At 39.1% G+C, this 25,589-nt stretch overlaps 4 protein-coding genes across 5 annotated transcripts in view; 1 reads left to right on the plus strand and 3 right to left on the minus strand.

Annotated features, from left to right (window-relative positions):
- The window catches only part of LOC103042542 (4-galactosyl-N-acetylglucosaminide 3-alpha-L-fucosyltransferase 9), a 45,224-nt gene that overhangs the window by 19,447 nt on the left and 188 nt on the right, over window positions 1-25,589 (minus strand). The gene's annotated exons all lie outside the window — the stretch shown is intronic.
- LOC125802957 (4-galactosyl-N-acetylglucosaminide 3-alpha-L-fucosyltransferase 9-like) lies at window positions 572-25,038 on the minus strand. The gene is made up of 2 exons (XM_049481448.1): window positions 24,936-25,038; window positions 572-1,974 (listed from the first exon to the last, which is right to left on the minus strand). The coding sequence occupies exons 1-2, from the start codon at window positions 24,943-24,945 to the stop codon at window positions 839-841; spliced, it is 1,146 nt and encodes a 381-aa protein (XP_049337405.1). The 5' UTR covers window positions 24,946-25,038; the 3' UTR covers window positions 572-838.
- On the minus strand, window positions 15,207-17,743 carry LOC111195988 (uncharacterized). Its single transcript, XM_049481453.1, has 3 exons — window positions 17,649-17,743; window positions 16,827-17,034; window positions 15,207-16,198 (listed from the first exon to the last, which is right to left on the minus strand). The coding sequence occupies exons 1-3, from the start codon at window positions 17,663-17,665 to the stop codon at window positions 15,737-15,739; spliced, it is 687 nt and encodes a 228-aa protein (XP_049337410.1). The 5' UTR covers window positions 17,666-17,743; the 3' UTR covers window positions 15,207-15,736.
- LOC125802958 (coiled-coil domain-containing protein 106-like) lies at window positions 18,390-23,268 on the plus strand. Of its 2 annotated transcripts, XM_049481450.1 has the most exons (5): window positions 18,390-18,469; window positions 19,117-19,205; window positions 19,500-19,652; window positions 20,077-20,268; window positions 22,286-23,268. In XM_049481450.1, exons 2-5 carry the CDS (start codon window positions 19,130-19,132, stop codon window positions 22,606-22,608), a joined length of 744 nt encoding a protein of 247 aa, XP_049337407.1. In that variant the 5' UTR covers window positions 18,390-18,469; window positions 19,117-19,129; the 3' UTR covers window positions 22,609-23,268. The 2 variants fall into 2 exon arrangements, with proteins under 2 accessions (XP_049337407.1, XP_049337409.1); XM_049481452.1 differs by lacking the exon at window positions 18,390-18,469 and having other exon boundaries at window positions 19,096-19,205.

The following is a 25,589-nucleotide window of genomic DNA, read 5'->3' on the forward strand; positions in this document are numbered from 1 at the left end:
GTGTCACTGTGCATTGTTCATTATTCACTATTCACTATTCAGTGCACTTTGCACAAGAAGAGGCTGTATCGCAGAGTAATGCGGAAGAAGCCTTTTTTTGGGGCACACGCCACAAGTCGCTTGAGGTATGCTAAAGCCAGCTTCAATAATAATGGAATAAGGTGCTGAGGACATTTTGCACATTTTAAGGCATAGCTGAGGAAGAAAACGGTGCAGGGTGCTCAATAAACATTGTGTGGAGAATTCTGAAATGAAAAACATGACAACAATGACCCTAAACTGTTTCACATCGATGGACATAACTGTGAATTACATTACATGAAGAATTAAAGAATTAAAAAAACACTGTTATTCTATTTGTTTGTCTGTTTGTCTGTTTCTTTGATTTGATTGGTTTGTCTTTACCATGCTGCCTTAACCTGTTGGTTTGCATTGAAGTTCAATTTCCTGAATGCCATATAAAAGTGATACAACAGAGCCAAAGACAATATCCTTTATGAACAACTGTGTTTTCTTTCTTTACTGTAGATACATATAAGACATATGTGATCTTTAACAGCAAAGAACCTTTAATAGCAGAGACTAATATGAGCTGACAATTGTGTGTATGTAGAATACCCATAAATAAATAAACATTAAAATTGGCATAAATTTTATTAATGGTTGTCTTATTTTAAAGTGCCCTGGATATCAGGTAATAAAGTGACATATCTCTTTTTATATTATATTTATTATCATACAGTATGTTTGATATATTCTGCTCTGCTTGCTTTGGATGTTTGTTCCTATTTAAAAAAAAATAAAATAAATGATTGCACTCTATCATAGTGGGAAATAATCACGAAGAATACCACTTGAAGAGATCATGCACTTGCTTGTACTCTTTGTGTCTTGAAATATAATCGCAGGCTTGACAGATAGGCAGTATAAACTCTTCATTCCAAATTGAATAGTGAGGAACCACTGAGATGTGTTTTCTCCAGTCGAAGTAGTGACTGTAGGCTTCGTTGTCTTTGTCCAGTTGAAGCAGATGTTGGGCGAGGAGTGAGGCATTGGGGAAGTCATTGACGTGTATGAAGGAATTACCGGGAGCAAACTGTTCATAGTTTTCTCTTGGTGGTCCCAACACAACTGGTACAGTCCCTGCTGTGATTGGACCGTTGAACTTCTCTGTGATGTAGTCTTTATGGATGGAATTCTCAAAAGAGAGGTAGAACTTACAGCTGGACATGGTAGGGTAGTAGTCCTCATCTTTTAAGCGCTGTCCGGCCATGTTTCCAAAGATATTCACTTGGATATGTTTCTTGAGCTCTTCGTAGTACTGTATTCTAGCCCACGCTCCAGTACCGGGGCTGGTGTTGGAAACAAACCAGCAGACGAGCTTGTCCTTCTTGGGGATCACTATGTTCTCAAATGGGCGTTTCCTGACAGTCATTTCGTATCGCACAGAAATGTCCGAGTCTCTTCTGTAAGTCAGAGTCAAGTTAAAGAGGTTCTCCAATCCAGCTTTCGGCCGAGTGTTGGTCGGCGATTCCAGGTTGAACCAGATCCACCTCTGGAAAGGAGGACGTGGAGTCTGGGGAAGGTTGGACAGATCCTTTTTGATTCCCTTGTGGTAGAAAAGAACCGCATCTGAACGGTTGTACAGATCTCTATCGTCCGTCAAGAAACAGCCGTCGATGTCGTGCCGGCGTTTGCACTCAACGGGGTCGAATTTGAAGCTGTCCGTTTCAGGCCAGACCCACACCAGCAGAATGGGTTTCTCTGGATGAGAATCTGCTGGGGTTGTTGATGGCGAGGTATCGCTGGTGGTTGTGCTTTGGCGAAAAACTGGTGCGAGATCAGATGGAACAGTTTGAAATGAACAACCTGACCAGTTGTACTGGAAGAAGAGCATGCACGTCCCGATTCCTCCAAGCCAGACAGTGATTATCAGCAAGTACTGACGCATTCTCCAAGAAGTCATGGTGAAACCTTAAAAGAAGAAAAAAAGGTAAATGTTTAGTATGGTACATAAGTAGTAGGTACAATATACTGCCTTTAGTGCCTTGTGCTTGATAATGTACTGTAAGGTTGGATGAAGCTGCTGAGCCATAAGAAAAGCCCGCAAGAAAGACGCATCCTCTGCCCGTCCACCAGCACAACACATCTTATTCATTTCAATAGAGAGAGCCGCTGCATGAGCGCAGCCCCGCCCTCCGGCAAAAAGGTCAGCTGTCTGTGATACGAGCCTCACATACACGGCGCCACGGAGGAGAAGCTGAAAACGGATTTATAGAACTGTAGATCACAGTAAGTTTGATAAAAAATCTTTAATTTACGATTGACCACACATTTTGCTTGATTTGAATAAATAAAACGTCCAGGTTAACGCATTAGTAATGCAATAGTTACTTTTACTGGTAACCAGTTACTTTTATAGTAAATTAACTCCGTTAGTAACTCAGTTACTGGAGAAGTAACTAGTAACTATAACTAATAATTTTTTATTAGTAACATGCCCAACACTGCTAATACAACACTACAAAACAATAGAATAATCTTAATGTGGCTCGTCATCACCAAGAAAATTATCCTCATGAGCTGAAAAACAACAAAAAATTACCATCTGTCACTGGAAAAATCTACTAACAGACTCTCTCTCTCTAGACACACACTCAGAACGCACCATAAACGCAGATTAAAACCCAATTTGGACACATCTATATTCAAGCATTACAGTAAATCACAATAATCCAACACAAGATAAACTGTAGCAAAATCATTCATAATTCTGTTTTATGTTTAGCTATAATTTGGTATATAACTATATATATATATATATATGTGTTCTTCTTTCCTATTTTTTTCAGTTTTTTTTTCTCTTTATTTCTTTGTATGCTTTTGTCTGTTTGTTTGGCAACAAACTATTTTAACTATGTTAAATGTATATATGTATACATAAATTAAACAAACAAATGAACAAACAATATATTAAAGAAATTCTTGTATTACTAGAGAGGGGTGGTGGCGGGCCAAAAAAAAAAAAAAAAAAAAAAAAAAAAAATATATATATATATATATATATATATATATATATATATATATATATATATATATATATATATATATATATATATATATATATCAGCACAGGAACAACTAACTGGTAGAATTAGAAAGAATTAGAAAGAGATGCACAGTTTAAAGGGAAAAAATGTATTGGAAATGTATGGAGATGGGCGGAGCTACATATCCTACTGCAACCAGTAGCTTCACTTTAAAAACAATGTTCTGTCCATCTTTGTATACTGTCCCTGAGAGAGAATATTTACATAGCACCTGCAAAGCAACCAGAACCTACATAGCAACCATACACTAACTAGACTAGCTCAGATTTCACTGTCTTTACATGTCATGTGTCATAATTACAAGGGACATTTTAATAATAGGATTATAAATGGATTATGAAAATGCATCAAAACGGTCTTCTATGCTTCTATGCAACAGGTACAACACAGTTAAACACAGTAAACTAAACACAAAAAGGGCCCTATTGCACGCCCTGTGCAAGATGCGTCACAATGATCATTGCTATCTTACACCCTGTCAACAGACTGTTTTTACACCTTGCGCACGCGTCATTAAAATAGCCTCAGAATTTAGGAATAAATCTACACTGATGGGTGTGGTGGTCTGGAAGTGAGGTGCGTTCAGGTTAATTTCTGGCATGTCTCTGTTTTGGTGGCGGAAAACACAGGTGCACCACTGATTGATTAAAACCCTGACAATAGTCAATCGTCAGAGTCCATATACACAGAATAAAGAATAAAATAACATTGCTGTTCCCTTAAATAAGCTGCTGACATACCTTCACAGCATAAAGATACGAATGTGCCAAAGTCAGAGCTCACCTGGCTCTTAAAGGGAACGACAAGTGGTTTTGTACATTTTGAGCTGTGCAAGACACATTTTTGTGACACAATGACATGCCCTAAATCCAGCTGTGCGATCCAGCTGTGCAATTGACCGGTGTGCTATAGAACGCTAAAATAGTGCTCAAAGTCTTTGTTCCTTCACATGTCTAAATTGAGTGTATTTCTAAGGAAGGTAAAACATGTGGGCATGTTATTCACAATCACAACAATTGTTGATAGTCAAGCTAGAATGACAATAGAATGAACAGAAACCCGAAACAATACCTTTCCATTGTCTTTTCCAAAGAACCATCAAAGCAATAAGTAGCGGAGGCTTAAAATTTGATCTACTCCAACATGAGTCATGTCTTGATCTTGATAAATGTAGAATGACTCGCAGAAGTATTTGTACCCCTTGAACCTTTTTTACATTTTGTCACTATATTCGGCCCCACTTTATAATAAGTGTCCCTTAGTACTATGTAGTTACACGGTAACAAACTATGTAACTATAGTGTAACTACTTATGAAGTACACATTGTTACAGATTACCTACACAGGTACAGGGTATGTAATTACACATGTGTATTAAGGTTAATTTTGAGATGTGTAAGTACACTTGCTCTATTACGTGTGTAAGTACACTCACCCTGGTACGCATGTGTACTTACACAAGTCAAAATTAACCTTAATACACATGCGCAATTACATAACCTGTATCTCTCTAGTTAATCTGTAACTTTTAATATATTTTAAGTAAGTACATAAATCTTAGACATTTCTGAGTATGCTTTAAGTCCAATTAAGTGTCATTTTTTCACCAGGGTGTTGCCATTAAAATCTACCATACTTGAGCTTTGTAACCATTACCATAATAACATTTACAAAGTGCTGCAGTGATATCATAGCTGGAATTAATTACCATATTGTTTTCTTGTTTTTTTAGAAGCAAATAAGACCACATTTCCCAGCTTTCCCAGCTCAGCAGCCACTGCAAGACAATAATACTGTGAGAAAGCCCAATTGTGGAATGCCATCTACTGGTGAAACAGCGGTACTGCAGTCAAGATATGCAGTCAGGACATGTTCTGGGCATGCCCAGTCACACTGATGAGCAATAGAGCAACCAGTGAACTGACTGAAGCTGCTGGGACTTTCTTTGCGTGTTTCTCATATCGTGTGTGCGTTCTTGAGGAAATGTGAGTAATTTCCACCTTCTTAGTTATGGATATTTTGATTAATATTGCAGTTTGTGTTAGTTTTAATTACAATATATGTTGTTGTTGAGTTAGCTAAGAAGCCTGCAGCTAAGTAGTTTAGCCCTGTCTCTTGTTAGCATTGCAGCTAAGTTTGAATGCTTGATGGCTTAATAATGATGAATGTACTGTTTGTAGTGTTAATATTGTTACACAGTTTATTGTTATGAGTGTGACTAGCTTACTTTGAACTGCTTGAATTTGTAAATATTCGTTGTTTATTCTCATAACATTATGCTGTTAAGTATCTGCTAATATTGTATTGGCAATTGTATAATGACTAACATTACACCTCTGTCACTGTATTATGCTACATTACAGTTTATTTATTAATGTGTTATTGTTGAACAATATTATAATATCAGTAGTCTAATACATTGTATTACATTTCCTTTATGTTTCAGACCACACACATCACACACACACGCCATACATACATCACACCCACACACTCATATACATACACAAACACTTTGTAAAGTGACCAACAACCTTCAATAAAGAAGAAAGAAGGGATCTCTCTGTCTAGTGCCTTGATCTTTTAACGGGGATCATAGTCCATGGTCTACCGCCTCAACCAGCAATCCTTATTACTGAGTCTCGCCCCTCAAACATTGGTCCTTCGAGCCGGATTGAGTGCGACCTAAGAGGAGGATCATGGACAATGCAGCATCAGGCAACACAGAGCCCCGAAGACGTCCACAGAGAGAACGTCACTTACCTGCTTACCTGGATGACTACCAAGTTGGATTCCAACCACCTGCGCACATGGACCTACCAACTGCTGTTTCTCGCTCTAGCAGCCACCACAGCAGTAACCATAGCAGGTCATCCAACAGAAGTTCATACATGCATAGCAGATCTAGTAGGCGTACATGTTACTCAGTTGGTACGTATCCCAATCAGGGTCTCTCCACCGCACAAGCTGCAATCCTGGAAGAGAGAATAAAGCAGTTGGAGCTGGAAGATATGCGTCGTATGATCGAGCATGAAACTCAAGCTGACTTTGAGTGTAAAATGCTGGATGACCAAGCCAAGGAAGCACAGCGACTCCAGGAGGAAGCACTCAAAGCCAGAGAAGCCCTCACTAAGCGGCTAGAAAGAGAGAAGCGCCTGACAAGGGCTGAACAGGACCTTGAGATCGCTAAGCTTCGTTCTTCTATGCTTTCCAGTAGCTGGACAGCTGCACATTCATCTTCAAACTCCGACAAGTCAGTACCCTTCCTGGGCCTACCCACGCCAATGCAGGTACAACAGGTTGACGTACTTCCAGCCACCTCCCAGCTGCGGTCAACCCAGTCACTTCCAACACTTGCTCCTGTTGTTCAACCACCTATTCCTTCCCCACAAGTGATGCATCAAGTCACTCCAGTTCCATTCTCTATGGCGCTTCCTGTTGGAACACAGCAACTGCCGCAACCTGTGGCCACCCCAGCTAGACCAACTCCTACAGCAAACCCAACAGCTCAGCCCCAAAGTCCAGTACCCATGGCATCTATGTCTGTGAAACTACAACCTGGCCCAGTGGTAACACCTGCTCCTGCGCCACAACCAGTGCCACACCCTGCAATGCATGTCATCACCTCAGCACCTCTAGCTCATCCTGCACCTCAAGTGGCGTCATCCTTTGAGTCAAAACGTCCCGGTGGACCAGCACCAGTAACGAGTGCACACTCTAACCAACAATTTCCTGCTTATCCAGTAATGTACCAACCAGCCTATAGCTACAGCCAACCAACCATGGAGCTCCTCAACACTGCTCAGCATGCCAGCTATGGAGCTCTACCACCTTCTTCGACTCACCATGGGAAACTGCCTGCTCCAGTTCTCTCCGCTCCCTACCCTGGCTACACACCACTACCCGGAGCCGAGTTACTCATAGCATCAGCCCTTGGAATCCCTCGACCTTCCCTTCCAGTGTTCGAGAGTGGTCGGGAAAGTGACTTTGCTCTGCTCAAGCTTGCACTAGACAGTGTACTGGGGAGCAATCTTGACCTCAGCGAGCAATATAAATATCAAGTGTTGATTGGACACATAAAGCTCCCAAGCGCGCTGCAGCTTGCCAAGGCGTACATGCATGACCCAGCACCATATACGAGTGCGCTTCAGGCTCTACAAGATAAGTACGGGCAACCACGACAGCTGGTTCAAAGTGAGCTAGGTGCCATACTTAACACGCCTGCTCTAAAAATTGGTGATGCCAATGCCTTTGACTCATTTGCCTTGTCTGTTCAGTCTTTGGTAGGCATGTTAAAGACACTTGAAGGACAGAATGGATATGAGCTCCACTGTGGTTCCCACGTTGATCGTCTGCTCAGTAAGATGCCTCCTGCTTACCGTGATGGCTTCGTTGAGTATTGCCTACGATATGGTATTCTGCAGACTGGCACTGACAAAACCTACACCCTTCAGAACTTGGCTACCTGGCTCCAAACAAAGTCACAAGCAAGGCGGATCTCCAGTAGAGCAGCAGCCCTGTATCAGACGGATACCCCCCGACCAGCTAGGAAGGATCAGCGAACTGCTCAACCCAGAGAGAAGCCAAATACTGCGTGCTTCAATGTAGCTGACAGGGTAATCAGAGAAGAGACATCTTCTGCAGAGTTTGCACAGACAAAGGTCAAACCCAAGATTAAACCGTTCTGTCCATATTGTGACAGTCAGGACCACTACCTCAATTCCTGTGAGGAATTCAAGAAGTTGACCACTGATCAGATCCTGAAGTGGCTCAAGGATGGCAAACGGTGTCGAAAATGTGGACGTAATCACACCGAGGACCGGTGCACGCTTAAGCGCCCCTGTAAAACCTGCAAGGAGACACACCTTACCATCCTGCACGAGTCAGTCCAGGAAACCAAACGAAAGGTGTACACGGTCAGCCTAATCCCCACAAAGGTGTATCTGGATCGACCCAACAGATCTCAAAGAGTAATGCTGAAGGTGGTCAAGGTCCTCCTCCATAACGGTGACCGAAGGATGGAGACTTATGCAGTTCTCGATGACGGCTCTGAGAGGAGCATCGTCCTTCCTCAAGTGGTGCAACAGCTCAACCTTGTCAGCATTCCGGAGACTCTACCCTTGCAGACTGTGCACCAAAGCATTAAGCAACTCAGTGGCGCCTCAGTCTCCTTGGAAGTATCATCACTGCTGCGGCCATACGAGAAGCACCTGATACCCCATGCCTTTACCGCAGAGGGATTGGCTCTTGCTGAGCACACGTATCCAATCAGTGTGCTGCAGCAGAAATACAAACACCTCAGAGGACTTCCTTTACCCTCCGTGAACCGTGCCCAACCTCTGCTCCTAATCGGGTCTGATATGCCCCACCTGATAACTCCAGTCCAACCGGTGCACGCAGGACCATCAGGCGCACCTGTTGCCATCTGCACGAAGCTGGGCTGGTCGCTTCAGGGGCCAGTTGATACTGTCCAGCTATCATCTGGACTCCAACAGTGCCTGCACATCGCCACAGCCTCAGCTTCCAGCGAGCTTCTCAGGAACGTGGAACGTCTGTGGCAACTGGATACCTTGCCCTACAATGAGAAAGCTGTCACTCGCTCAAAGCAAGACCAGCAAGCTCTCGCTTTGCTCCAGACAGCCACCACTAGAGTGACTGTAGATGGTGTCCCCCGCTATGCAACTCCTCTTCTTCGCCGTACGACTGACATAGTTCTCCGGGCTCCTGCAGACGCAGTACTCCCCAGGCTTCGCTGCACAGAGCGGAAGCTTGCTAAGAACCCTACACAAGCTAAGTCTTACTGCACTGAGATCCGTAAGCTGGAGGAATCAGGCTATGTGTCAAAGGTCTCATCAGAAGAAGCCAGCCAGTCGCTAGAGTCATGGTTTATACCACACCACATGGTCCACCACAACGGAAAGGACAGAGTGGTCTTTGACTGTTCTTTCCAATACCGAGGGCTGTCACTAAATGAGCTCTTGTTGCCTGGACCAACCTTGGGGCCTTCTCTGCTTGGTGTCTTACTGAGATTCCGTCAGCACTCAGTCGCCGTGAGTGGAGACATAAAGGCAATGTTCCATCAAATCCGCTTGCAGCCCACTGACACACCAGTGCTGAGGTTCATCTGGAGAGACATGCAGAGGGAGGAAGAGCCAACTATCTACGAATGGCGAGTGCTGCCGTTCGGCACTACATGCAGCCCTTGTTGCGCTGTATATGCCCTCCAACGGCATGTTCGAGATAACTGTGGTGACAAGTTCAACTTGGTCAAAATTGTGGAGCACTCCTTTTATGTGGACAACTGTCTACACAGCACCTACACTGCTGCTGAAGCCAAAGCTCTCATTGAAGACCTACGCAAGCTACTCTTGGAAGGGGGATTTGATCTCAGGCAGTGGGCGAGTAATGTGCCAGCAGTGATCAAGCATCTTCCACCAGAAGCCAAATCAGACCGATGTGAGCATTGGCTGTCTAAGGGCAGTAACAACATGCAGGAGTCGACCTTGGGCCTCCAGTGGAACTGTCTCACCGACTCGTTAAGCTTTAAGTATCGTCCAGTGGACCACCTTAAACCAACCCTGAGGAACATCTATAGAGCCCTAGCGAGTCAGTATGATCCACTGGGCTTTATCAATCCCTTCATCACCAGGGCTAAGGTCATCATCCAGGATATCTGGAAGCAAGACATCGGATGGGATGATCCAATCGAACCTCAGTCTCTGAGAGAGCAGTGGACAGATTGGGTGAAGGAGCTCCCTGATCTCATCCACCTCCAATTTCCACGAACTTACACACCTCCATGTGCTGATGAGCCTACTGCATCCAGGGAGCTTCATGTCTTCTGCGACGCGTCAGAGAGAGTGTATGGTTCAGTGGCCTACCTACGCACCGTTGATGACCAAAATCATGTTTACATCTCCTTTGTGCTAGCCAGATCAAGAGTGGCACCGAAGAAACACCTGAGCATGCCACGTCTGGAACTTAGTGCAGCGCTCACTGGTGCTCAGCTCGCCAAGCTTATCCAGACAGAGCTGACCATAACCATCCAGCAGACATTCCTCTGGTCAGACTCCACTACGGTGCTCCAATGGCTGAGATCAGAGTCGTGCCGTTACAAGGTCTTTGTTGGCACACGCATCGCAGAGATTCAAACTCTAACTGAGGTAGCCAGCTGGAGGTATGTAGATTCAGCGAGAAATCCGGCAGATGACATAACGCGAGGCCTGAGGCTCTTGGATATGGTTCATCCACACCGATGGATTAATGGTCCAGATTTCCTCCATCAGCCTCCAGACCGGTGGCCAGTGATGCCCATAGCAGCAGAAGACGAACCTGACTCTGTTGAACTCCGAAAGTCCACCCTTGTTGGTATCACATCAGCGGTTCGCAACCCAGACCTACCTGATCCAGCGCAGTTCCAGACCTGGAAGGAGCTAGTCCAGGCTATTGTCACATCCCTTCATGGGGCGGCTGCCTCTGGTGACTGTCAGGCCGTAGATGCTGCAACCTACATCTCCGCTGAGAAGTTACTCCTGGCCCAGGCTCAGCAGGACTCTTTCCCTGGGGAGTTAAAAGCCCTCAAGGCCAATCGACATGTCCCAGCTGACAGTCGGCTGATCACACTGTCACCTGAATATGACGAAGCCACAAGACTACTTCGTGTTGGAGGTAGACTGCGGCATGCAGAGGATCTGGAAGCAGATGCTATCCATCCGATTATTCTGGACCCAGCACACCAAATCACCAAACTGCTGATCCAGGACTTCGATGACAAACTTCTCCATCCAGGGCCTGAACGGGTGTTGGCCGAGATGCGAAGGCAGTATTGGGTCCTGCGTGGTAGGGAGGCGATACGGAAGCATCAGCACAGCTGCAGGGGATGCCAGCTCTGGCGTGCTAAGCCAGACGTTCCCAAGATGGCAGATCTACCACTCTGTAGGCTGCGCATCTACAAACCCCCATTCTACTCCACGGGAGTGGACTGTTTTGGCCCATTCATCGTGAAGATCGGCCGCAGGAATGAGAAACGGTGGGGAATTATTTACAAATGCCTAACTACCAGGTGCATCCACCTTGACCTGCTAGAGAGTCTCGACACGGATGCCTTCCTGCTGTCCTTGCGCAGATTCATAGCCAGGCGTGGCACTCCGTTTGAACTCCTGTGTGATAATGGTACCAACTTTGTTGGGGGAGAACGGGAGCTACGGGAGGCCTTTGATGCCATGGCACCTGAGCTGCGAGATCAGCTTGCAAAACAGAAAATCTCCTTCCACTTCAACCCACCAAGTGCTCCCCATTTTGGCGGGGCCTGGGAGCGAGAAGTTCGATCTGTGAAAACTGCGCTCAGAGTCATCCTCCGAGATCAGTCAGTACCAGAGTCGGTCCTGTACACCCTTCTTGTTGAAGTGGAAGGGATTCTAAATGCTAAACCACTCGGATACGTCTCAGCTGACGCCGCTGACCCTGACCCAGTTACACCGCATGTTCTACTAATGGGACGTCGTGATTCCTCATTGCCGCAGGCCTTGTACGACTCAAGCAGTATTCTGGGGACACGACGATGGAGGCATAGTCAGGTTCTAGCAGACAACTTCTGGTCAGTCTTCATCCGGCGGTACCTGCCAAGCCTACAGGGACGATCTAAGTGGCAGACTGATGGAGGCCAGCTGGCCGTGGACCAGGTCGTTCTAATAGTTGATCCACAGCTCCCACGAGCTCTCTGGCCAGTGGGCACAGTGGTCGAAGTCCATCCTGGAGCTGATGGGAACATCAGAACAGCCACGGTCAAGGTTAAGGAAAAGACATACGTCCGACCTGTCGCCCGGCTCATCCAGCTGCCCAAGATCAGTGACTCTGAGGTTGACACCAACTGATGGACTTTCTCTGGGAGTTCAAATGTCCTCAAGATAGACATTTGGGGGCGGCTGTGTGAGAAAGCCCAATTGTGGAATGCAATCTACTGGTGAAACAGCGGTACTGCAGTCAAGATATGCAGTCAGGACATGTTCTGGGCATGCCCAGTCACACTGATGAGCAATAGAGCAACCAGTGAACTGACTGAAGCTGCTGGGACTTTCTTTGCGTGTTTCTCATATCGTGTGTGCGTTCTTGAGGAAATGTGAGTAATTTCCACCTTCTTAGTTATGGATATTTTGATTAATATTGCAGTTTGTGTTAGTTTTAATTACAATATATGTTGTTGTTGAGTTAGCTAAGAAGCCTGCAGCTAAGTAGTTTAGCCCTGTCTCTTGTTAGCATTGCAGCTAAGTTTGAATGCTTGATGGCTTAATAATGATGAATGTACTGTTTGTAGTGTTAATATTGTTACACAGTTTATTGTTATGAGTGTGACTAGCTTACTTTGAACTGCTTGAATTTGTAAATATTCGTTGTTTATTCTCATAACATTATGCTGTTAAGTATCTGCTAATATTGTATTGGCAATTGTATAATGACTAACATTACACCTCTGTCACTGTATTATGCTACATTACAGTTTATTTATTAATGTGTTATTGTTGAACAATATTATAATATCAGTAGTCTAATACATTGTATTACATTTCCTTTATGTTTCAGACCACACACATCACACACACACGCCATACATACATCACACCCACACACTCATATACATACACAAACACTTTGTAAAGTGACCAACAACCTTCAATAAAGAAGAAAGAAGGGATCTCTCTGTCTAGTGCCTTGATCTTTTAACGGGGATCATAGTCCATGGTCTACCGCCTCAACCAGCAATCCTTATTACTGAGTCTCGCCCCTCAAACAAATACACAAATGTGCAATTACCCCAGCCTCCTAAATCACTCTAAAGCGGAATTGGTCTATTTTATCCACACATTTTTGTTCAGCCAGCCCAGACCGAGCCTCCAGGTTTCATTTTCTCAGCACATATTGACTTTTTGCTTGTAGATGCCGTGAACAAATTTCATGCCTTAGTTGGTTCCTTTTCATAAGGTCTGCCTCAGAGGAGTATTAACAAGAAAATGCATCAAAGCTGCTACTATAGATTGTTTAACAGCATAACATGATCCAGCTGCATCTTATAAACGCCCGTCTGCTGGCTGGTCTAAGACTAAACAGCCGTATACAGGATTATAGCAGGACTTAGGGCTGCTCTGCTAACAGGAAACATTCCCACAACATTTGCTAGCATTCACACAAAAAAGTCAATGGAATGTTCTAAAATTGTTACAAATTTCCTGCAATAAAACATTGAAAAATTCTAGAAATGTTGCAAAAACTCATTCAAAGTTTCCCCAATGTCAGAAGAAAACATTCTTAAAATGTTAAAACACTTTGATTAAAGTTCCTCCAATGTTAGGAGAAAACATTCCCAAAATAACATTAATGTAAAATTCTAATGTCAATGCAACATTCTAAAACTTTGTTCAAAGTTCTGCCAATATTAGGAGAAATGTTTTCACAAAAACATTTATAGAACATTTATAAAATGTAACAAGACTTTGTTCAAAGTTTCTTCAATGTTAGGTGAAAACCTTTACAAAATAACCTTAGTTTGACATTTTAAAAAAGTTTGTAGAAAATGTTTTCACAAGAATGTTAATGTAACATTCTACAAATGGTTTAAAGACTGGGTGCAGAGTTCCCCAATGTTAGGAAAAAATATATATTTCCTCAATAACGTTGATGTAACGTTCTAAAAATTTTATAATACCTCATTCAAAGTTCCTCCAATGTTAGGAGAAATTGTTCTCACAATTACAAAAATAATGTAACATTATAAAAATGTTACAAAACCTTGTTCAAAGTTCCCCAAATGTTAGATGAAATCCTTCCCACAATAAGATTAATGGAACCTTTCTAAAAGGATACATTGCAAAAATGTGACATAGTTCAAAGTTCCCCAAACGTTATGAAAAAAGGTTCTCACATTATTTTAAACGTAACATTGAACAACTTTCTTTAAAATTCCCTCAATGTAAGGATTTTTGGTAGCACTTTATTTTACGGTACAGTAACTACCTAGTACTTAATAGGTAAATAGTCAGTAAATACCAGTGATTTTATGGTACGTACATAGTAAGTCTATAGTAACTACTAGTAAAACTACCAGGTATGTACAGCAGTACTTATTCAGAACTTAATGGTAAATATGTAGTACCTACAAATAATAATTATGTACTTAACAAGTACATAGTAACTAATAAAAAAGCTATAAAGTATGTACAACAACAACTGCTCAGATGGTAATACTTATTTTTTAGTACTTACATATGAATACTTTGAAAGTACATGGTAATTCATCTACAGCTACCATGTATGTACATCAGTACTTCGTACAAAACAATAATGATTTAGAATTGAATGTGCAGTAAGTACTTTTAATGTTAAAAATTACAAAGTTTGTACAATAGTACTTACATGGAAACAGGTAAGCATTATTACCAATTTAGCCATACTAAAACCTCTGCATTACAGTGCCTATTAGAGTTTACCAAGCTGTATCTGACTTTAAGAAATGAGACCAGAAAATGTAGGTTACCTGCCTTTGTGTTTCTAGTCCTCTTCAGGAGATTCTTTCCATTCTTTTTATGCTCCAGGAAATGGAAGATTTTCATATTTCATATTAATTGGCACGTTCACTGCTAAAAGCTCTGTAAACCTGAGGTAACAGAACTGTAAATTACTCTGAGTTACTGTGTGGTGATCAAGTAGTAGCTTTTTTATATACCTAGACTCAGTATACGCTAGCATGTTATAGTAATTAATCAGTAAGTAACAAGGACTAATATGCATCTTTTGCTCATGTAGCATGTAACACAACAGCATAAGTACAGCACAATTACCAGGTAAATACACTTGTAGATACTGAGTAATACTACAGAAACTGGACCGTAAAATAAAGTGCAGTTTTGTACATAGTAATTAATCAGATAGTACCTGTTATTTATAGCATGTAACCCAAAATACTAAAACTATAAGCAGAGCACAATTACCAGGTAAATACATGTGTATGTACTGTGTAATACTACAGAAACTGGACCGTAAAATAAAATTAACCTTTGTACAAAATAGTCTAATTAAAGAAATTCACATGCAGATCCTTAAAAATTCTGTAGAAAAGGTAAGTAATTTATTTTTGACTTTGGCATGTACAGAAAAAAGAAACAGAAAGTGTGTTGTTAAATAGCTTGTACAGAGTGAATCCATAAAATCAATAAAATATTTATTTCAGTACATATACTTACAAATATTATTTGCTATTTCATACAACCATCTTTTTTATCAATGATTTTAATGCTAATCACATTTGAAGGCTTACTGTTCAGTACCTACATGGAAAAATACCAACTGGTTTATTTGTATGTAACAGTAATTAGACATGGAAGACTGGATACATGGGAGAACCTGGCAGTTTAAGGGGCTGTTCATCAAAAATTGTGCAACGCTTATTGCATTTTTTTTTTTTTTTTATAAAACATGATGTTGGCCTTGAAGCATTGCCTTAAAATGTCATGTTTTTAGTTAAATAAAGAAGTTTTTGCACCATTTTTGATATAGAGTCATTTTTTTCTTTTTGGTTGCACCTCATCCAATATTGGTTGAAGCACGTTTTACTTCTGGTTTTGATGTTTAAAGGGTTACACCTGATACTTCAGTCCAATGTCTTCAAAGAGACATCCAAGGACACCTCTTGGATGTGATTTTCCCCTCCAGTAATTCCATTCAATGAATGCAAGTTGGTCTTTCAATGATTTTTTTGTCAAGTTACCCCTGTAACGGTACACTTCGTTCTTGAATGTTCTCCATGCTCGCTCAATGTGTTGTGTGTGTGCTCCTGTTTGTGGATGTACAAAGAAGCGTTTGTGATTGACCTGATAATGAATGTAACCGTGTTGTCCTAGTTGTTTATAAGCTGGCCATTCATCACTGATCACAGTGGTTCCACAACGCACATATTTCTGAATAACAGGAATCAACTTTGCAGCTGTTCTTCTCTTAACCACCTTTAGGAGGGGTCTCCTGCGATTCCGCTTTATTTCCATCATGCCAAACACCCATGCTTTTCTTCGCCAGGTGTTTCCAAAACGGCCACGTGCATACTGGAAGCAGAGCAACAGTTTTGTTAAATTAGTTATTAGACATATTGTAGTACCAGCCTTTTATATTAGTATGTAGTTTCTTTTTTTTCTGAGCTGACATCCGAGCAACATATATTGAAGTAAACTACGTATGTATGAATTCTCTGTTGCATATTTAGCAACTATTACAGGTAGCTCAATATACTGTTCCGGTTCAGTGGTGCTTCAATGTGGTCGGTGAACTCTTTAGAATGTTCTATCTTTCTGCATATATATAACCTAAAACTTCACCAGATTATTGAAAGTCCTAAAAGTAGATGCTTTGTTGCATCTGGGCCAGGATGGCTTGCCATAGTTTATGGAGCAATGAATTCTGAATTATTCCAGCAAATTCTGAAGGAAAATGTCAAGATATCTGGATGTGAGCTAAATCTCAGGAGAATGTGGTTCAAGAAGCACCCTAAACTCTCAAGTTGTACTACCAAAGAAAGGTTAAGGAATAATAAAGTTATATAGACAACATATTAGAAATGTTAGAAACATAAACAAATGTTGTGGACAAGTGCTAAAGAAGCAGTTCAACTTAGAAAACCAACATAACATAATTGCAAAATAAAATTAATAAAATTAATTATTTTCTAAGAAATACCTTCCGTTTGTGGCAAAACTTGCTTTCATCAAGAACAACATATGTTCTTCCTCCACCAATTTGCATCTTCTTTTGCCTCTTCATTTTGCGAATAGCATTGACACACACTCCTTTAAGCTTCTGGGTTAATTTTGTAATTGTAGCACTACTACCACAAAGTCCCTCCTCAACCATGTCTACCTGCCGGAGCCGCAGTCCTTGGGCAAATCTAGAAAAGAGTGACAAAGCTCTCACAAGCAGTCATGTTAAAAAGAACACCCCCTCTTTGATACATCCTTTCCTATACACTATGGTTTTACCGATAACAAATAATCTTACCTTATAAGACATAACTTTAAGAATTAAAATGTTACACTTGGTTTGCAAAAGCCTTCTTAGTCTGCAAAGTTACGTAGGCACATGTTTATTCTAAAGATTTTATTTTTAATGAAAGACAATTACTCCATAATGAATTCCATTATTTGTGTTATGCTAGGGGGATTTTGCATCCTTTAGATATATTCTTTATATTTATCAACATTGTATGTATATTTGTATATGTATGTCAACTTAAAGACCCATAGAAATTAAAAAGTACATCTATAATATTTTGCTAATTGACATAACTTCTATTCATTTCTCATTGATAACATTCTGAATGCCAAACTCAGCATAAATAATTTATTTTTATTCTAATTAGTGTTAACATGTGGCCTGGAAAAGGTTAACTGTAAATCAGTAGAATTTACTTTGTAACATTGATTATTTATTTTTTCATTTATATTATTAAAACAACAACGCAGAATAGTTTTTACATAAAAAGTATGAGTATAATTTACCAACCTGTGAATGTGTTTCATATATGACACCAGTGGAACATGGCTTCGGCTAAAAATTGATCCGTGTCGAATGGAACGAACTTTATTCTGCCGATGATGATTCCGTCTACATATCCTAAGTATATGGGGATAGATATGTGCATAATTTAATAAAAATTAATTTAACTTATTATTTATAATCATCATTATTATTATTATTATTATTATTATTATTATTATTATTATTATTATTATTATTATTATTATTATTATTATTAAGAACAACAACAATAATAACAACACTAATAATAAAAAAAATATAATAATGATGATGGTGATTATTATTATTTTTATTATTTATTTGTGCATTAAAATAAATAAAGAAAAACTCACCATGTGTACCCATCCTTTATGCTGGTTTTCTTCTTAAAATGCATCTTTTTCCCGCATCTAGGGCATTTCAGTGTTCTGGCAAGAAGTCTCTCCTTCTGAAGCCATTTAATGAGCTTCTTTTTGCTGTGTTTTCGTTCTGTCCTGCGCAGGAGCTTTTTTATCAGACTCATTTTTCTGTACTATTTTCTATGGGCACATACAGAGCTCTGGAGTAGTTGACGCTACGCGCCAACTAAAGCCCGGTAAATTTAAAGAAAGTAGTATCTAATTGGCTTGTTCTGTTTTCAAACAGCACGAAGTTTGGTCATTGGATGGGCAATAACGAAAGGCAGCCAATCAGAGAGGACTGCTGCTGTGGGCGGACCTAGCTTGTTTAGATGCGTGTCTGAAGCAGGTTAATAAGCTAGAGAGAGTACCGGGGGATTTAGTCAGAAATCCTGGAGGCGCAGTTCAGTAAGTAAGCCTGTTAGCTCAGCTAGGTTACTGTATTTGCTAGAAATGTAGTTTATTAGTCAGCTACACGACTAATTTACAGCAGCAGGAGGGGGTTTTATGTGTTTAGGCAGTGGCGCTGCGTGTCTAGGTGTAATTAAAGGTGCAGTGTAGGTGGGGTGTAATGGATCAGTCCTCACGGTTCGGTCCGCACTGTACATTTAGTCCTAATACAGACTAAAACTGTTACCCACGTGTCTGCTGTGGTGTTAATTACTGAGCCAGGACCCCGGCTTTAATGCTGAAAGTGTTTAAGCAACCCTCACTTCACTGCGAAGATCATGCCAGATCATTATGAACACCACAGGATAACCACAGACAGACAGCTCTCCATCAAAGTGGAGAGTCACTTTTTATTAAATAAGTAAAGGTATAAAACTGGACAGGGAGAATAAACGTACAATAAATGAATAAAATAAACAAAAATAATCATATTTAATATTATTTTTAATTATTTGTTTTATTAAAAAGAAAACAAATGTACATTTTGTTAAATTCTTTTTTTATTCTTATTTGATCCGTGAGGTTTGTGATCCTTTACACCCCTACGTATTAAGACTGAAGTGTGTATGTCAATCGGTAAATCAGCATCAATCTTTTTTTTTAAGTTCAAAATTGAGGATGCCAAACACAAGACGTGGACGGCGCAGAGCTCAGGATAAACAGCAAGGTGATGCTGAAGGTGAAATAGTTGAAGGTGGGTGTGTATATTTCATTCTTCAGGTTGTAAAAATAAAAGATCTTGCTCAATATGCAGGCCTACAACATTGAGATAACCAATAATAATTAAAGTAACAATAATGATTGTGTTAAACTATTTATAGAGGAAGATGATGAAGTAAAACAGTTTACTTACCAAGATATACATAACCTCAACCTATAGTTTATTTAACCTCAAGTTCAGTGCTATCTGTTATATTAACCAATATACATAGATATAGATGTAGTCCTGATGTATATTCATCATTATCTTTTTTTTTTTTTTTTGCAGTAAGTCCATCTGCCCCAGTAACACCCCGCTTAAATGTTGCACCAACTGCTGCAGCAATGGTGGAAAAACTGAAAGAGGAAAACAGACTTTTGAAAGAGGAGCGGGACTTTCTTCGAGAGCAACTAAAGGACACCCTTAGCTCCAAACAGACAGGTTAGAAAAGACTTAAGCATTATTTATTTAGCATATAATCTTTAGCATATAATAATTAGAAAGTAGAAATTATGTTTTCACTAAAATGTATGTGTATACTTTCAGTAGTATATCAAACAATACTAATTTAACCAAAAAATATTAGGTAATCAGGTTTGTTGTCACTTAAGTGTACAAGCAGTGGTAGCTTAGCGATTAGAACACAGGGCCCTCAATGACAAGGTTGTGGGTTTGATACTGTCCTTTTGTGAAGGTCCAATTATGTTCAAGCTTTAGCTGCCCCACAAAAATGCATGACAGCACACAGGTAAAAGATGTATTTTACATTCAGGTCCAGAAATCTGTATGTTTTTTGCTTTTTTAAACAATGAACCCATTTTTGTGTTTTTGTTTTCTTTGTGTTTGACATATTGTATATAAATAGTTTCAGGAGCAAAACGAAAGCTGTGTGCAAGGAAGGATGATGAAGATTACAGCTCAGACACAGAGGACAGCTCAACGTCCGATTCGTCCGATTCATCTGCATCTTCAAAGAGCAGAAAAAGAAAACTCAAGCGCAAGCCCAAAAGTAGAAAGCACAAAGGTTGGAAGGAGAAAGATGACTTTGCACGGAGAGGTAAGACTGAATTGACATGGAAAAAAAGCTCTTTTTTTTTGCATTAGGCATCACAGAGCAGAATTATCTTGCAGATATTTATCTGTTTATCAAATGGGTGATCCAACCAAAATTAAGACACGGAACACTCTAGGAGAAAAGAGGTCCTATAAAGGGAGACTTGTCATTTTTTTTTTTTTTTTTTTTTTTTTTTTTTTTTTGGCCCAACCACCACCCCCCCTCTTCGGAGGACAATTAATACTTTATTTTTATTTATTTATTTATTTATTTTATTTATTATTATTATTATTATTATTATTATTTATATATATATATATATATATATATATATATATATATATATATATATATATATATTTTGTGTGGATATAGTTGTGGGAGTTCAGGGTTGGAAGGATCGGAGTGTGAGGTACAGGAGGGGGGTACAAGAAGAAGAAAAAGAAAAGAAAAGAAAACAAAAAAAAAAAAAACTAAACAAAAAACAAACAAACAAACAAACAAAAAAAAATAATAAAATAAAATAAAATAAAATAGAGACTTGTCATTTTAAACATTGAATACCAATATCCAGTATTCTTCATTAGACTCAGTATTAATAGTACTTTGTAAATATAATTAAATAGCTTTTTTTTCTTCTTCTTTTTAATGGTTCAATGTATTTTTCCCTACAATTATTGAATTTGGTCAAAAAGTAAACATACAGCACCCTGCTAAGCATGCTGAAAAAAGAGCTCCATAATGGACAGTTTGTTTATATTGAAGATGTATAGGTGAAGTAAGCTTAATGAGAGACTGTATTGTTTATTATCTTCCATTATAAAGTTAAATTTGTTGATTAACTTCTTCAGTGTGAAGTTTTAAATTCCTGAAATTCTTGCATTTCATGTAAATTGTCAGTTCCTCTCAGTGTGCTGATCTTAGTTCAGCAAAAAAACGTGATTGACCCTTGATCACATGATCGGATCATTAAATGAAAGATTGTGATGATTAATACAAGTCAGCTTATCTGTTTAAAATAGTTTGCCATGTTGAATATTGTGAAATAATCTGCAGAATTTGTATTTACCTTTGTTAAGATTTTACTTTAAAAGTTATTTAAATATTCTAAAATGTAATGGCTGCCATGATTAAAAAAATAGTAAAATTTCCTCAGGTAACAAAATATACACACTTCCTGCTGGCTGTTTTAGATTCCAGTTACTTGGAAGGAAAAAAAAAACGTTAGAATTTTTTACAGGTGTTTTAAGATCGGATAAGTTAAAAGCAATAAATAATAACAAAGGCTGTGATGTGAGAATGCTCTATAGCCGCATTCAGTCTACCGCTCCAGACAGGTTTGGTGGCCATATTGCGGAAGTTTAGAAAAGAAAAAGAGACCGCATGGATGGTTTCATTGTCAGACAAGCTGTTTCAGTTAAAAATGCTGATCTTTAGGGTGTGATTGATGTTTTGTCAGTGCAACATTTATGAGTAAAACTCTCACCTACCCATTGGCTCCTGGCACATCTATTTGCATAAAGGGTGTGTCATCTTTTCACAAGCACTTAATGTGTTTCTTTTATGTAATGGTTGACTGCCTTTTTAAATGCCATTGATTTGCATGCCTTGTTTTCATAAGATTTTAAATTGACATGAATCAACTCAACTGTTATTTTGTTGTAGGACAGTGCAACTGCATACAGGACAAACCTGTATTATGTCAGACATGTCCCCATTTAAAAGTAAAAGTCTTTCATAATTAGTGAAAAATGAGAGCTTATGAGCAGAATTACAGCATAGAAATGTGGTGTTCCTCTGTTGTTTAGCATATATTAAACTGTTTTCTAATTGGAACAAAATTGGTTACTGAAAAATTACTTACACAAATTTAGCACCCAATTTTTAGAAATCAAGTATTTTAAGCATGCTTTTGGTTCTTTGATATCTTATAGTTGTTAAACCATAGCAACTGTTCTGTTCAGTGTGTATCGTGTTAATATCTTAAGTTTCTAAAGAAAGTTTAATTTCTCTTTTTCAGTCCAAACCCCGTTGGAGGTATTACAACGGTACAAGACCATTTTGAGGTCATTCCAGAGAACCAAGAGTGTTTCCCGAAGCTGTGAGAGAAGCAACATCGACCGAAACACAATCGCTCTCACTGCCATCATAGCTGAGCTACAGATTGTTGCCACACCAGAACTCCAAATCCCTGAGTTTCAAGGTGGTACTCTGCAACAATATGCACAAAGGTGCAAAGAATATTTGGATTCAAATCCAAATCTTGCGCTAAAAATTGAAGAAATGAAAAAGAAGCACAGTCTGTTGCCCATAAAGTACAAATTTAGAAAAGCAGACAATTAACCATCCTGACCATAACATCCTTTGTTCTTTGCATTGCATTTTATTATAGTTCGTTTTCTCTGGGTTTTGAGTGGTCCAACAGATTAAGGCCACTATAATCTGAAGTTATTCTGAGGTTATTCTTACCATAAGCATTCATTGTCTGAGAGAGGACAATTGGCCTTGCTCTCTCTGGGTGGGTAAATGGTGCTCTTTCCCACATCACTGCTATTTTGATGCCGATCTGCACAGGTGTCTGTTAGCTAATATATCAATGCTGAGTTGCTGCGCTTTCCTCCATCCCTCCTGTATAAGGAGCAGTTGGAAAAGCAGCAGTAGCTGTGTTCACTCTTATAGGAGGAGTTTTGAGGGCATTACTAGTAATAGTGAGGAGTAGTTGGCAGAAATTTCAACATTATAGAAAAATAATATTTTGTTTTCTCTGATGTTTGTTTGGAAATTTCCGTTGATTTTTGTATGCCAAAACTATTTGCAATGATGTTCTGCTAAAAACATGGCTTCTGTTACCTGTTAAAAAAGTGTATAATCTTTACCCAAAAAAGTGTGGTTAAATATGTTTCTTAACTAAAGCATGCACTGCATTTATTTTGTTTGCTTTTTCTGCTAGACATATGTTTGCAGTAGTTATTTGATAAATAAACCAGCCAAAAATGTTGTCAATCTCTGTGAGTTTATTCATTTCAACCTTAATTCTTGTGAAAAATTCCACTGTATAAATGTTTTTGTGTTTTGCATTTTACAGAAAAATAGTAGGTACTTTCTGATTAATTACTATGTACAATACTGCACTTTATTTTACGGTCCAGTTTCTGTAGTATTACACAGTACATACAAGTGTATTTACCTGGTAATTGTGCTCTGCTTATAGTTTTAGTATTTTGGGTTACATGCTATAAATAACAGGTACTATCTGATTAATTACTATGTACAAAACTGCACTTTATTTTACGGTCCAGTTTCTGTAGTATTACTCAGTATCTACAAGTGTATTTACCTGGTAATTGTGCTGTACTTATGCTGTTGTGTTACATGCTACATGAGCAAAAGATGCATATTAGTCCTTGTTACTTACTGATTAATTACTATAACATGCTAGCGTATACTGAGTCTAGGTATATAAAAAAGCTACTACTTGATCACCACACAGTAACTCAGAGTAATGTACAGTTCTGTTACCTCAGGTTTACAGAGCTTTTAGCAGTGAATGTGCCAATTAATATGAAATATGAAAATCTTCCATTTCCTGGAGCATAAAAAGAATGGAAAGAATCTCCTGAAGAGGACTAGAAACACAAAGGCAGGTAACCTACATTTTCTGGTCTCATTTCTTAAAGTCAGATACAGCTTGGTAAACTCTAATAGGCACTGTAATGCAGAGGTTTTAGTATGGCTAAATTGGTAATAATGCTTACCTGTTTCCATGTAAGTACTATTGTACAAACTTTGTAATTTTTAACATTAAAAGTACTTACTGCACATTCAATTCTAAATCATTATTGTTTTGTACGAAGTACTGATGTACATACATGGTAGCTGTAGATGAATTACCATGTACTTTCAAAGTATTCATATGTAAGTACTAAAAAATAAGTATTACCATCTGAGCAGTTGTTGTTGTACATACTTTATAGCTTTTTTATTAGTTACTATGTACTTGTTAAGTACATAATTATTATTTGTAGGTACTACATATTTACCATTAAGTTCTGAATAAGTACTGCTGTACATACCTGGTAGTTTTACTAGTAGTTACTATAGACTTACTATGTACGTACCATAAAATCACTGGTATTTACTGACTATTTACCTATTAAGTACTAGGTAGTTACCGTACCGTAAAATAAAGTGCTACCGGATTTTTTTTTTTTTCCAAAACATAATATATAAATATAATATTGGATAATGTTCTAAGAACAAAATTTTGTTAGCTTGACGAGGGATATTGTACAAAATTCAAAATAAATTTTAATATTCATCAAATAAATGATCAATTTTCCATTTCCATAACAACTGAAAATATAACATGAAAAAATAATAGTATTTCTATGTGAGGTTTCTTTTACATTTACTTTCAATTTCAAAGTCAAAACTATGCAAGCCCTGACAGAAGCACAAGCCTACCTGCTGGTAGTTTCCATTATATCAAATGGCTTTACAAACAGTAACTCACTTAATCAAATCAGTTCGATTTAACCTCCCAGAGCTGCTAGGACTGTAACAGAGATGTAAACCCAGCACACAAGTTCCACCACACACAATTACTATCATCTACAGTCAGGTTAGCATGAAGCTAACGTAGTTCCAGAGTAAAACACTTTTTCACTCACCAGACAGCATTCATTTCATTTCTTACGCGGAAATATTTGAGAAAAGGAAGTTTGCCGAAAGTTGTGAAGAAGATAGGAAGAAGTAGGAAGATCACATTCAGGCTTTCAACCCAACAGCATGGATCCAATTTCACACGACTTCACCTGAAACCTGCAGCGTGGGGGCGGGCCTACCATTCCCAACCCCCCTCCTCTAGAGCTGAAGCACAGGAAGCTTGAGGTGGGAGTCCTTCCTGTGTTTCTCAGGCCGTTAATGAGCCGTTGAGTAGAGTCAGGTGTGTTGTGATCAGAGTAAACATCAGACGACTCATTAGCATTAGCATACATTAGCTTTATTAGCTCTTGTGCTGTAGGGTGTTTTGGGATCTTTTTTTATGGTACAATATGTAGTGTAAACCTAACTGCACTTCCTTATGAAATAAAGGTAGTAACCTACCTTCAATACATTGTTTTTTTTTTTTTTCATTTTCCAAAAAAATTAAAAAGCAGTGTATTTAAACATTGTACTTAAAATTAATCGATTCAGTTCAAAATATCATACTTTAGAGTTTGACATCGCTGATAAAAACATAAAGTTTCAAGTTTAATTAAAGCTGATATCCGTAAGTTTTGGGATTCTGGGTATTCATTAAAAGCATGATCTGGCCTTTCCAA

This window comes from Astyanax mexicanus, chromosome 7, assembly GCF_023375975.1.
Source record: "Astyanax mexicanus isolate ESR-SI-001 chromosome 7, AstMex3_surface, whole genome shotgun sequence".
NCBI lineage: Eukaryota > Metazoa > Chordata > Actinopteri > Characiformes > Acestrorhamphidae > Astyanax > Astyanax mexicanus.